Below are 12,074 nucleotides of genomic sequence, written 5' to 3'. Positions count from 1 at the left end.
TACATTGCCTTTGGCAGTAAAGAACTTGAATTTCTGAGGGATAAGTATTTCTTATTTAGCCCACCCTGAAGCTGTCTGAAATACGTACAATGATTGCCTCGGTGGGTTCTTTAGCATATGTCATCATACTGCAGTATCGAGACATCACAGCCTGTGCCAGATCAAGTAAATACTTGCAATATGCTTCAAGATTAATAACTTAAAAAATCAAGCAAACAAACAAAAATGCTAGAATACCTTGTAATATCTTATAAAAGCAACATAATTCCACTTAATTTTTTACTAGTTTTGCCAAAGAAACAAACAAAGAACAACCAAAAAACAGGTACAGGTAGAGAGTGCTCACACATTTACAAGTTCTAAACCCCTTGAAAATGTCCGCTGTTAGTATTACAGCTCACAAAGGTTTAGTTTTGGGTAGACAATTATCATCCCTGGATAGCATCTGAAATGTATCATGTAGGACTTCAAGTATGCTCTGTTGCCTATTCTCTTACATACATTTAAAATGAAGGAAAAAAACAAACAAACAACAATTGCAATGATAAAATGAGGAAAAGTAAGCAGGAGCAATCAGGTCTTAAAACTATTTACATTTTCAACCGTAGCATCTCAGTATGAAGGCGTAAGAAAGGTAAGTGTCTCTGCTTGGAAATTTTTCTATCTGAAGAATTAGTGCTCTCAAACTGATGTAAGGATCCTAATGTAAGGATCATACAAATAGTTTTGTTAGTTCAGTAGTAATAATTACTAAGTAATAGTATCATTTTATCTGCAAAAATATGAGGAATTTCATATTTTCATGTGCTTACTTCTGTTCCTTTCTTTTTGCTCCTGTTATTACTAAAAGGTGGCTGCAGTGCAGGATATTTTGGCCCCCAGTGTCTGCGTAAGTTCCATCTCTTTTATGCTTGGAGCTGGATCTCCAGAGTAAACGCCAACATTTGGCTTCCAAGTGAAATACTCTAAGATTTGTAACACTGCAAATATTTTCTTTACGATGTTCTCTCCAGCGTGCCAGTGCCATGGCGCAGGAGTGCTGGGTGGTGATTGTGATGGAAATACTGGGCAGTGCAGATGTCGAACTGGATTTCAGGGATTTTCCTGTGATACCTGTGCAGCTGGCTATTTTCATTACCCTTTCTGCCAGGGTAAGCCAAAACATTCCCTTTCAGCACACATATCCAAAAATACAGATATGTACTTTGTATTGAGAAATGGAATTCTTTTAATGAGGAGATGCGTTTATAAGAAACTCTCCCAAAACTCATGGAAGTAAAAAAAAAAAAATAAAAAGAAAAATTTGATGAGCAGTGATTCCTATCTAAAACCGATTGTTTGCCCCAGTGGCGCAGTGGTTGCTGCTTGCAACACCAGAGGCCCAGGGTTCGAATACCCCCTGTGGCGCAAGTGGTACAATTGCTGCTCTGCTACACAGAAAGGCTCGAATCCCGGGAGTTGGACTCGATGATCTCTAAGGTCCCTTCCAATTCGCACGATACTGTGATTACTGACTATTTTATGATGCAACTGTCAGACTCTAGTTAATTTATGCCTGACAATATCTAGAATACCAGTTAATACATTTCTGTTACTTATCTTTTGGTTTATTTAATTTTAGTTTGCAGCCTTACTTTGATGAGAAAGGGCAGCCTGATATATCAATACCAAGAAACTGTTTCTTCTTAGAGTACTTTAATTATATGTACTGCCGCCTTATGCATCTTACTAACCCTTCCCTCCTGAGACTGTAAATCCCAAACCATAAGTTGTTTAATTTTAGCCTAGAAAAGGAGGAACTGCTTTCAGTGGTTCACCACTTAGGATTGATGAGTCTGTCCACGAGTAAGGACAGACTAAGTGTGCTTTTGCACTGACATCAAACTCCATAGTTACTTTGAGCCAGATTCTTTCTCTAGTAGATTTTCATTCATGTCTCCCTTTTTATTAATTCCTACTGATGAGCAATCAATAAAATCTAATAAGAAACAAAATAAATCTGACAATCTGATGAGAAGACTTTGACTATGAGGCTTTTTCTTTATTTATTTATGTATTTTGAATGATGAAAGAAGAGAGCTCTCTTCTTGGACTTCCTCTGACTGTGTCTGGAAATACTCTTCTTGATTGCAGTGTGCGATTGTAACTCAGTGGGTACCCAGCCTGAAGTCTGTGATTTTCTTGGAAGGTGTCTTTGTTGCTCAGGGATAGCTGGACTTCAGTGTGACAGCTGTCAGCCTGTCCACCACTCTTACCCTGTCTGTGAAGATAAGATTGCAGACTAGATCTATAGGATCCAACAGACCCCTGAATAGGCTAACTGCAATGCTTTCAATGTATTGTTTTTGCAGGGGTTGAAGTTATGTTCACAGCAGTAAGTGAGCAAAACACTCCTTTATAGTGAAATCCTCATGCGTTTTCATTCTCTAAGCACTAATTCCAGGCACTGTTTCCATACTAGGGAATTATGCAGGCTTTTCTTGAGATCAGACTGATTTAGCTTTGGTTAGCACAGCTGCCTTAATAATAACTAAAATATATGAAAACTGTTTTAATAATGGAGGCCGAAAGCAACAGAAAATACTTGACTGCTGGCAAGGAACTGGCATGGTAAAAATAAAAAGAAAGTCAGCAGAGCCGTGGAGAACTAATTTACTTTTGCAGAGGATCTGCTTAGTTCCCCGCACAACCTGTCTTTTTGTAAATTTGAAAGTGACATTTTGCCCCTCACAGTGATTTCTTACTCATTTTTACACCATGTAACAGGCCTTGAACATGTAAATGTGAAGCATGAATGATCTCCATGTTGTTTTACCAGTGTATATGATGTCAAGGACTAGCCTACTGTTTACATGAAAGGAAAACTGATCAAGACTGGAGGATAATAATGTTGAAAAGTGTAATACTTCTGTGTGTTCATGAGGGTACCATCAAGTCCTATCTGCCCCTAGGTTTTGTCTGCCTTTGCAGTGAATGAGAGAGACCCATAATCCTTGGTAATACTTGATGATCCCTGCCCCCAACAAGCGGAGTGGAAATCGATGATCTTTAAGGTCCCTTCCATCTCAAACTGTTCTGTAATCAGTGAATTTTACACTGAAAAATAATGTAAGACATTACTGAGTTATCATGCTCAATTTCCTGTACAGGATTTATGTAGAACATCATGATTTGCCACCTTCTTCCTTGTTATTTTAGGTTCATGACTATAGAAGTCGTCTTCTTTTTGGACTTTGTGTGCTTGTTTATGTCCAAGAAATAGCTGGATTCTTTAAGCACTCTCAAAGATGTATTACACTGTGTTACCAAACACAATGTTGGAATAAAATGATACCACATGACTGTATCTTTATGGTCTGGAGTAGATTAGCTTTTAAAAATGAAAAACATGAAATCAAGTTTTGTGTTGGTGCACCCTGTTTGCTGGCTTTAAAATATTGAATCTTTTTATTTGAACTGAATTAAGTACAAATCTTAAAGCACATCAAATCTGTATTGAATATGTTCCAATTTTTAACAACAAAAACTGAAAAGAGACATAAAAGTTTAAGAGAGCAAGAAAAATAGTAGAAGGCAGGCAAAATAGTTGAAAACACAGCCAATGGGATTACTCAAAACTGCTGCGGTTTGCGGCTTGTTCTATTAAAATAAGCTGCTGTTAGTCAAATTTAAATTAATGCAGCATGCTGTAGACAGTGTTAGAAGGTGAGCAGCCCAGCCTGATACTCCTACTTGGAGGTGTCATATTCTGAAGGGAGCTTGTTCTGATAGCTTCTTGGCTGTTGCAACTAAAACTGGCCTCTCTGGTCTTGCCTTGTTGAAATCTGTAGTATTCAATCCTGTTCAATAGGAGAAAAAAAAAATCAATGTTTTTAAACTAACTGATGCAATTAAAATAAGGAGCAAACATTATATAGTAGACAGCTGTGGTGGTGATGTTTTTGGAAGCTTCACTGTTTATATTCTTCTTATGCTAACTTCCTAGCAAATCCTGTTTCTTTCCATTATACTTTGAAGTAAACACAGCAAAGCCAGATATCCTTGGCTGTAGTAGAAGGAGGAACTGAAAGGGGAAACTGGGAATATGAACATGGAACAGAAAGGAAGTACTTGAACAGTGTTTGTTTTATATTTCTGTCAGTCAGCCATTTCTGTTAGTTGTATAATGCAAGTGATTAACTGCAGACCTTAGCAACTGGGATTCCCAGATGGGCTCCCATTCATGTACCTACAAAATGTGCACTTGTGTAAATTCCAGCATCATTTCCATAGAATAACAGCTCTTATCTGTGATAGAACTATTAGCCTAAAACAGTGATAAATCCAAGGGAAGCACCCATCCAGATAGTTGTTAAGTCTCACAAGGTGCCTCCTGTATCATACTGCTAAGATTATTCTCACACATCAGACTTAGTCTGGCCTTGTAGATGCTTTTTGTCAGTGATTATCTTTTAAAGATGTTGAATACTTCTGTTGCATCATTTTAAGATACATTTTTGTTCCCTAAATAGGTATTTTGTAAGGAATAAGAATAGATCTAAAAACCATAGTGTTTCAGTGAGAGCCTGATTATCAGTGTTTGAGGAGACAATGATATTATAAGCATTTATTTCAATATATTTGTATTTGGTGGAAAAAACTATGTTTTGTCTGAATTCCCCATGATTATTTGACATTAAAAGTGATTTATTTTGTTTTGCAAATTCTGTTTTGAATAACTCCTTACTTAGAAATACATCCCTCAGGTTATTTAGTTATTCCTTTTTTTTCCTCCGTGCAGAATGCAATTGTGACTCCATTGGCTCAGTGGACGATACATGTGACCCTAGAGGACAGTGTCTGTGTCATACTAACTATGCTGGATTTAGATGTGATCAGTGTGCTCCAGGTTATTACAGCTATCCCAGCTGCTTGCGTGAGTAACAGTCCTTCCTCTTTCTACTCAGAGATTGCTGTCTCATTACCATACAGAAGGAAATGGTTTGGTTTTGTTTTTTTTTCCTCTCTCAAATATATTAAAAATAAAACAATCTATGTAAGCACCATAATTGATCATGCCTCTAATCTTAGCAAAAAATAATCCTGCAGGTTTGCTATTCATTTTTTAGGGGATAGGCCTATTAGTGAAATAGTAGCCATAACTCATTTCAGCCTCAGATTGTATCACAGGAAAAATTTGTTTTCTGAGCTACAGCAGTATTGTTTATTTTTTGTGGCTTTATTACCATATGTGTATTTTGTAGGAGCTTGAAGCAGTTCAGATTGTTACACAGTTTATTTTTAAGTTTGCTTCTGGCCTCCTCAGCCCTCAGATATAGGAATGTAATGAGGAGCTATATTCTGATCAAAACCAAGGTAGAACAGTGATGGTGGGAAAGAGATCATGGTTCCAGATACCACAGAATGACTTGGGTTGGAAGGAACATTAAAGATCATCCAGTTTTAAACTCCCTGCCATGGGCAGAGCTGCAACCCACAAGATCTGGCTGCCCAGGGACCCATCCGACCTCACCTTGAGTGTCTCCAGGGATGGGGCATCACAGCTTCTCTTGGCAATCTGTTCCAATGCCTCACTACCCTCTCAGTTTAAAAACAAACAAACAAACAAAAACCTTAACATCTAATCTAAATCTCACTCTTTTTATTTAAAACCATTCCCCCTTGTTCTATCACTATCAGATCATGTAAAAAGTAGATTTCCCTCCTGTTTATAAGCATCATTTAATACTGGAAGGTCACAGTGACTTGTCTTTGGAGCCTTCTCTTTTCCAAGTTGAACAACCCCAGCAGCTCCCTCAGCCTGTCTTCATAGCAGAGGTGCTCAAGTCTTTTAATCTTCTTCATGGCCCTCTTCTGGACCTGTTGCAACAGCTCCATGTCTTCCTTGTTTTGTGGCCCCAGGCCTGGACGTGGTACTCCAGATGGGGCCTTACAAGGGCAGAGCAGAAGGGGGCAATCACCTCCTTCACTCTTTTGGCCACTTCTCTTTTGATGCAGCCAAGGATACTGTTGGCCTTCTAAGCTGCAGGCATACACTGCCAGCTCATTTCCTGCTTTTTGCTCACTAGGACCTCCCAATCCTTCTTGGCAGTACTACTCTCAGTGAGTTCTTTTCAGGATTTGTGCACAATCTGTGATTGCCCTAACCCAATTGCAGCACCTTGCGCTTGGCCTTGTTGAACCTCCCTCAGTTCATGCAGGCTCACTTTTCAAGCCTGTCCAGGTCCCTTTGGATGGCATCCCTTCTTTCTCTCATATCAATTTATACTTGTTTCTGCCAATAAGATGAAAACAGTGTCAAGATGGAACAGCTTATCTCAAACTTGTACCAACAGAGGTGAGAACACTGTGAATTATTAATTTCAAATAAAAATGATGAACAGTCTATGAATATTCAAAAGCTCTACAATAGTAGAGTTTTTGAAAGTTATTGCTTGGTATGTACAAAATGAACCCTACCAATATTTTGAATGTTGTTTTGTGTTGTAGCATGTCAGTGCTCTCCTCGTGGTTCCCGGCACAGCATTTGTGAGCCAACAACGGGGCAGTGCGAGTGTCAAACAGATGTTACGGGGAGACAGTGTGACAGATGCGTTTCTGCAGCCCACAATTTCCCCCACTGTGAAGGTAATGCTAGAGATGGAAAATCCTCCATTTGATTCATATCACCTCCCATTTTTACTGTGGGGTCCTCCTGGGCATTCTGCTTTGTGGAATTTTGTAGAAACTTGCTGAAGAGTGGGGAGGGCCACACAGGGAGTCACAAAGAGTGAATATTAGATGAGTTCATTCATTGTTCTGTATGTTATTCTAAGAAAATATCTCTCAGTTGTAGGTTGGTGCTATATTTTTCCAAGTGATTGCTTTGCATACCGAAACAAACAGTCTAAACCAGGCTAAATAAACACTTGAATAACCATTATAAAAGGTTCCTGATGGTCTTAAAGTAAGTCACTCCAGGATGACTGGATTAGAGAGCCCTTGAAAGTTGCAGATGTTATATTGTACTTTTCCATTACTGTATTTCATATCTGTTTTCAAAAGATCTTTTAATGTTTTGTTTGTTTTTTAAATTTCATAAAGGAATCAACAGTGAATGTAACCCTTCAGGTAGCATTGATTCTCATTCTGTAAGTATTCTATTACTGCAGATAGCAGTATTTGTTAGCAGTTCATGTACAGTCTGGGTCTTTGCTGAACACATTCACTTCATTGCCTAAGTGCCTGAAGCCTAATCTTTGACTGTGAAAGAGTTACACAGGCTTATTGGCAGAGTGAGAGTGGAAATGGAATGTGGAAATGACCTTTGTGCTTTGCTCTGTGATCATATCAGTGCTACTCCCTGTTGAGGGTGATGATGGTTGTTCTTTTTATACATACTGTTCATGTACTTGCTGTTCTAGAACAATAATATATGCGTGCAGATAAGCATTTGTGCCTGTGCATCTGCGTTGATATAGAGCATTTTAGCACCAAATTATTCTTGAAAAAATTATGCTTAGTAACTGCTGATATTCTGCTATAATCATTCTTAATAGTGTGATGGTTATTAGTAGCATACTATCAGAAATCACAATCAGGATCAGAAACTGCTATAACACATGCATGTGGGTTGTGATGATGAGTGGCAGATGGAAAAGCTATGCTTATGTATAACATCTGTGTGCATTTTCCACATTTTCTGTAAGTTAACCATATGTAAGCCAGTTACTCCCTGGAAACAGTATTGGTATATCTGAGCATATAATACTGCTGAAAGATTCCCTTACAGAAAAGGATAGAAAAAATAAGCTATGAAAAAAAGAATTCAGTGGTATTTGCTTCTGCTTGTCTGTAAGAACAGATGCATATAGGAGTAAAAAGTGTTATTGTTGCCCCAGAAAAATGTTGTAGCTTTTAATAATTATTTTTTCAATTATTTATAAATGGAGAATATGAGAAAATATGATGAAGAGAAAAATGTGCCTAAATCGATTTTACAGAAAGAAATGGACATCATATCTACTTCTACTTAGTATGGCATTACTATAATTTGAAAAAATTACTGGCAATATTAACATTATTAATTGGAATTGGTTCACTTTACTACTGTCTTTTCCACTCAGCCCTCCTAAGAAAAAGTGAGCCATAGGGGAGGGAAAAAAGCATAAAAATTATTGATTACTTTTAAAGAAAAAGTATTTTAAAGTTTTTACAAAGCAGTTAATGCTTTTGAGCAGTTTTAACAAGTCTATAAAAGAATTAGCAAGTGCATCTGCTGTGAGATTTAGAATAATTAGATACGGAAAAATAAGCAGTTTGAAACAATCCTGTGCTGACAGCATGAGAAAGAAAAATCCAAGGAGTCTGAATCTGCCTCAGTTTCCATGCTTCTGTGAAGGTCATTAAGCTGCTTGAGTTGCTTTTAATATTTGATTATTCATAGTAGTAAAAGCTATGTGTTTTTGTAAAACAGATGAGTTAATATAAACTCATTTCTGTCATTAGGGCCATTGTCAGTGTCTTCAGCACGTTGAAGGTCCTACATGTAGTAAATGCAAACCGTTGTACTGGAACCTGGCTGAGGAGAACCCTGAGGGATGTACAGGTATGGTTTAAAGATGTGTTTCTTTGGGTAGTTAAGTGTTCTAAATTCTTTTGAAAATCATCCTTATTAGCTGTGGACTTCATGACTACACAGTGACTTGTTAAGAACACGTTTTTCCACATTATTTAATTTAGACACCTTATTACCTATGATAGCAAAAGATACTGCATATGATAGAAAGTGTTCTCTGACTTGCAATGATTTATGCTTCATATGGCCTTATGGCAGTTTTACAGCATTTCTGTACTTAACACTTGAGACCAGAATCTGGCTTATCGTTTTAAGAAAGAAGGTTCTTCATTTATTATTATCTCCTAGTTTGTGCATACACATTTGATTCTCAATGGTTAAGAGTCCAAGCATCTCAGAGTTTGGTTTCCACACGTCTCACATAATTAGTTTTCTTTGATTTCAGTCACTACTGGATTTCACCTAACCTCTAGGTCAGCATAGCTAATTCCCACAACATTTACTTCATTTGTATTTTTTATAAGAAATTGTGCTGGTCCCAGAGTAGCACTGCAAAATAAGAACTGCCAGTCAGGGTGGAAGTCAGAGTTTTGCTTCAGTTATCTTAATGTTTTTAGAAAAGAAAGCAATTCTAAATCCAAACTTGACTGTTTTCATTAAACACAATTAGAATTCTTTAAAATACATCAGCTAATTGAACATGCACGCAAATCCTCATTCTTCCTCCTTTGCTTTTTCATCTCACCTTGTGCCAGTACCCATTTGCTGTTCTGAACCTTCCAGAGTAAAACCCCCCATGTTGCACTGCTACTCAAAATTGCATATTAAGGATGGTAGTGGTTGTTGGTTTCCTTCTGTGCATCTTGGAAAGATGAAATGCAGATTTTCTTTCTCTTTTTCACCTGGGCAGCATGCCATTGCGATGTGAGTGGAACTCTAAGTGGAGCTGGAGAATGTCAGCAGGTAATGTGAAATTCTATGAAAGGCATTAAGTCAAAGATTTCTATAAAAACAAATTACTATAACGCATGGTGAAGTAGAGCTGCTTTTACACAATAAGTGACTAGTGACATCCTAACTCTAAGAAATTTGAATCATCTTAAACATAGGGATTTTCTCATCTGTTCATTAAACTTAATGAATAACAAAAATTGTGTCCAGATAATACTTTGTTGCTGTTGAGATCAGAGCAATTTTTATTCTTCACAGTTGCAGGGAATTCAAAGTATTGAAAGAATACTGGAAGTTCTGGAAGAGGTGCTGAAACATTTTTGATTAGATTATTTTCTTTGTAGGAAACTGGACGTTGCTATTGCAAATCTAATGTGTGCGGAGATTTCTGTAACACCTGTGAAGATGGTTATTATGCTCTTGAAAACAAAAATTATTTTGGCTGCAAAGGTAAAGAATGTTTCTAGCAGCACACTTGCATTTAACACAGAAGTGTTTAGCATTCCATAGGTTACTTTTTCAAATGTGGATGTATTTACTGAGTCACTTTTGCACTGTATTTTGCACTATTGCTTGTAACAGAAGTCCAAGTCTCAGTTTGAGCTTCGCCTGTGAAAGTTTTCCTTCTTTGTCTTCCAAAAGGAGAAAGAACAAAGCAGATGTTACCACTGTAGTTCCTGGAAGTTCTGTGACTCTCAAACTTGAGAAAATTTGTTTCACTTTGGCTTCATCTTTTGCCTCTCCATCCCCAGTACCTTGTTTACCAACACCCGTCTGAGGATTTGCTCTCACAGCCCTTTGTGTGTGACTGCACAAGGAGCTGCTGAAGGTTGTCCAGCACAGAATCAGTGTAAGCCTGGGCAATCCTACACTCTGTGCCTGGCATTCATTCCTGCTTGTGTGCTTGAGCCTCACTGATGAAGTTCATCTCATTAATCCATTTTGAAGTCTAATACCTCCCACTCTGAGAGGGTTTCAGTGAAGTCAGGAGTTAAAATGCAGTACAAAGTATAGTGAGATACAAACACCTTATGAAATACTACAAAAAGTATCACAGATAAAAGATTCTGAGATAAGATAATTGAAGGTAATTCCTTCTCTTACTTCTGTCTCAATGCAGGGCAAGGGATATTTGATTTTCCTGTAGGCATTATTTGTAAGAGTGGTAACTCTCTGTTCTGTTTAATACTTTCTGAAGTCTTCTGTTGGATTAAGAACTTAGCCTGTTTTGTTTTTTTTAAGGGGGGGGGGGGAGGCAGGTTCATTTTTTTTTCTGATATGTTTGTGTATTGCTTTCGGCTGAGCCTCAATATGTTTTGAAGCACAGCATAGCAGTGATATAAAGGAAGTGGTCATTCTACTGGAGGATACTCACTCTGCCGTGTGTCTTTAGGGCTGTAGGGCTACATCAGTGGGTCCTGTCTTTCCTTGCCCTGCCTGGTAGATTTGGATTTGTTCAATTTATTGAAAACACTTTCACTGTCTTCAGTGGGCTTTACACCTGTCCAAGGATGATGCAAGGGATTTATTTTTAGAGCACTCACGTGCTTTTAGCAATCGTTTTATATGTGCAAAGTAAAACAAACAAACAAAACAACCAACCAAAACAAACAAACAAAAAAGACAGATCTACCAAAGAACCCTTCCATGCTTAGTTTTCAAACTGAAGATCTAATGAAAGGGATCTGTCTTCATAAAGTTGAGGAGTACTTTAATTCTCCTTGATTTCAGTGAGATTATAGATGCTCAGCATTCTGTAAATATGCTTAGGAACTCTCAGCCTTTTAAGTCAGTTTTGAAATGTTTAGCCTACCTACTTGTTCCTTAGTATGATGTACTATGCCTCTTTATTAGAGGTGTCCTTTACTTCTTGCCAGGAGTTTTGTCTCCTGTATCAAGTCATTCGGTGCTTTTCAGTATTGGTTAAAAACCTGTATATGCATGTGTGATTTTGTTATGTTCTGATACTAGACTCTGAAAAATAAACTTCTTTCTCCTTTTGTAAGTTAGATGTTCTTTTAAATAATCAAACATAAAACCCTGCTATTAACATAGCAATTCTTGCTTCTTAGCAAAACATTTGAATGGCAGTTCTACAGAACTGTGGTTCAGCATTTAATAAATGTGGCTTTTTGTTTGTGATTTAAAAATAAAATAGTGGTGTAATGTTACAAGCAGAGGAAAAGAAAACAACATTAAATATGAGAAGCCAGAAATAATTGCAGTTTATGTGTGGGCGTTAAAGTATTTGATTTGAGGGGTGTCTAAAGGGCTCCGGAAGGAGGAAATGAGTTGATAATAGAGCTTAATTAGAGGAAGCGAGGTGTGTTTTCTGGTAAATTTTACTATTTTTTCTGATATTTGGCTTCTGTTCTTTACTTGGCAGGATGTCAGTGTGATGTTGGAGGATCCATCAGCTCTGCATGTGCTGAACCCTCGGGTGCCTGCCAGTGCAGAGCACATGTTGTGGGGAAGGCCTGTCAGGAGTGAGTCTGACTGTTGCAAACAGCTTATGCTTCAGAAATGTTCATTTGAAAGTGCACATCAGTTCTTTGCTCGCTTTTCA

At 37.7% G+C, this 12,074-nt stretch overlaps 1 protein-coding gene across 1 annotated transcript in view; it reads left to right on the top strand.

Moving 5' to 3' along the window:
- LAMA3 (laminin subunit alpha 3) overlaps window positions 1-12,074 on the top strand; it is a 111,323-nt gene that overhangs the window by 32,114 nt on the left and 67,135 nt on the right. The window contains exons 12-21 of the mRNA XM_072328221.1: window positions 848-889; window positions 1,014-1,151; window positions 2,134-2,266; window positions 4,779-4,915; window positions 6,490-6,627; window positions 7,084-7,130; window positions 8,488-8,587; window positions 9,468-9,520; window positions 9,853-9,958; window positions 11,895-11,994. Of these exons, the coding sequence (XP_072184322.1) occupies window positions 848-889; window positions 1,014-1,151; window positions 2,134-2,266; window positions 4,779-4,915; window positions 6,490-6,627; window positions 7,084-7,130; window positions 8,488-8,587; window positions 9,468-9,520; window positions 9,853-9,958; window positions 11,895-11,994 (994 nt within the window). The remainder of the gene's footprint in view (window positions 1-847; window positions 890-1,013; window positions 1,152-2,133; window positions 2,267-4,778; window positions 4,916-6,489; window positions 6,628-7,083; window positions 7,131-8,487; window positions 8,588-9,467; window positions 9,521-9,852; window positions 9,959-11,894; window positions 11,995-12,074) is intronic.

This window comes from Excalfactoria chinensis, chromosome 2 (assembly GCF_039878825.1).
Source record: "Excalfactoria chinensis isolate bCotChi1 chromosome 2, bCotChi1.hap2, whole genome shotgun sequence".
Classification (NCBI taxonomy): Eukaryota; Metazoa; Chordata; class Aves; order Galliformes; family Phasianidae; genus Excalfactoria; species Excalfactoria chinensis.
Note: the sequence above shows the minus strand (reverse complement) of the source record. Positions and strands in the feature narration are given on the sequence as shown.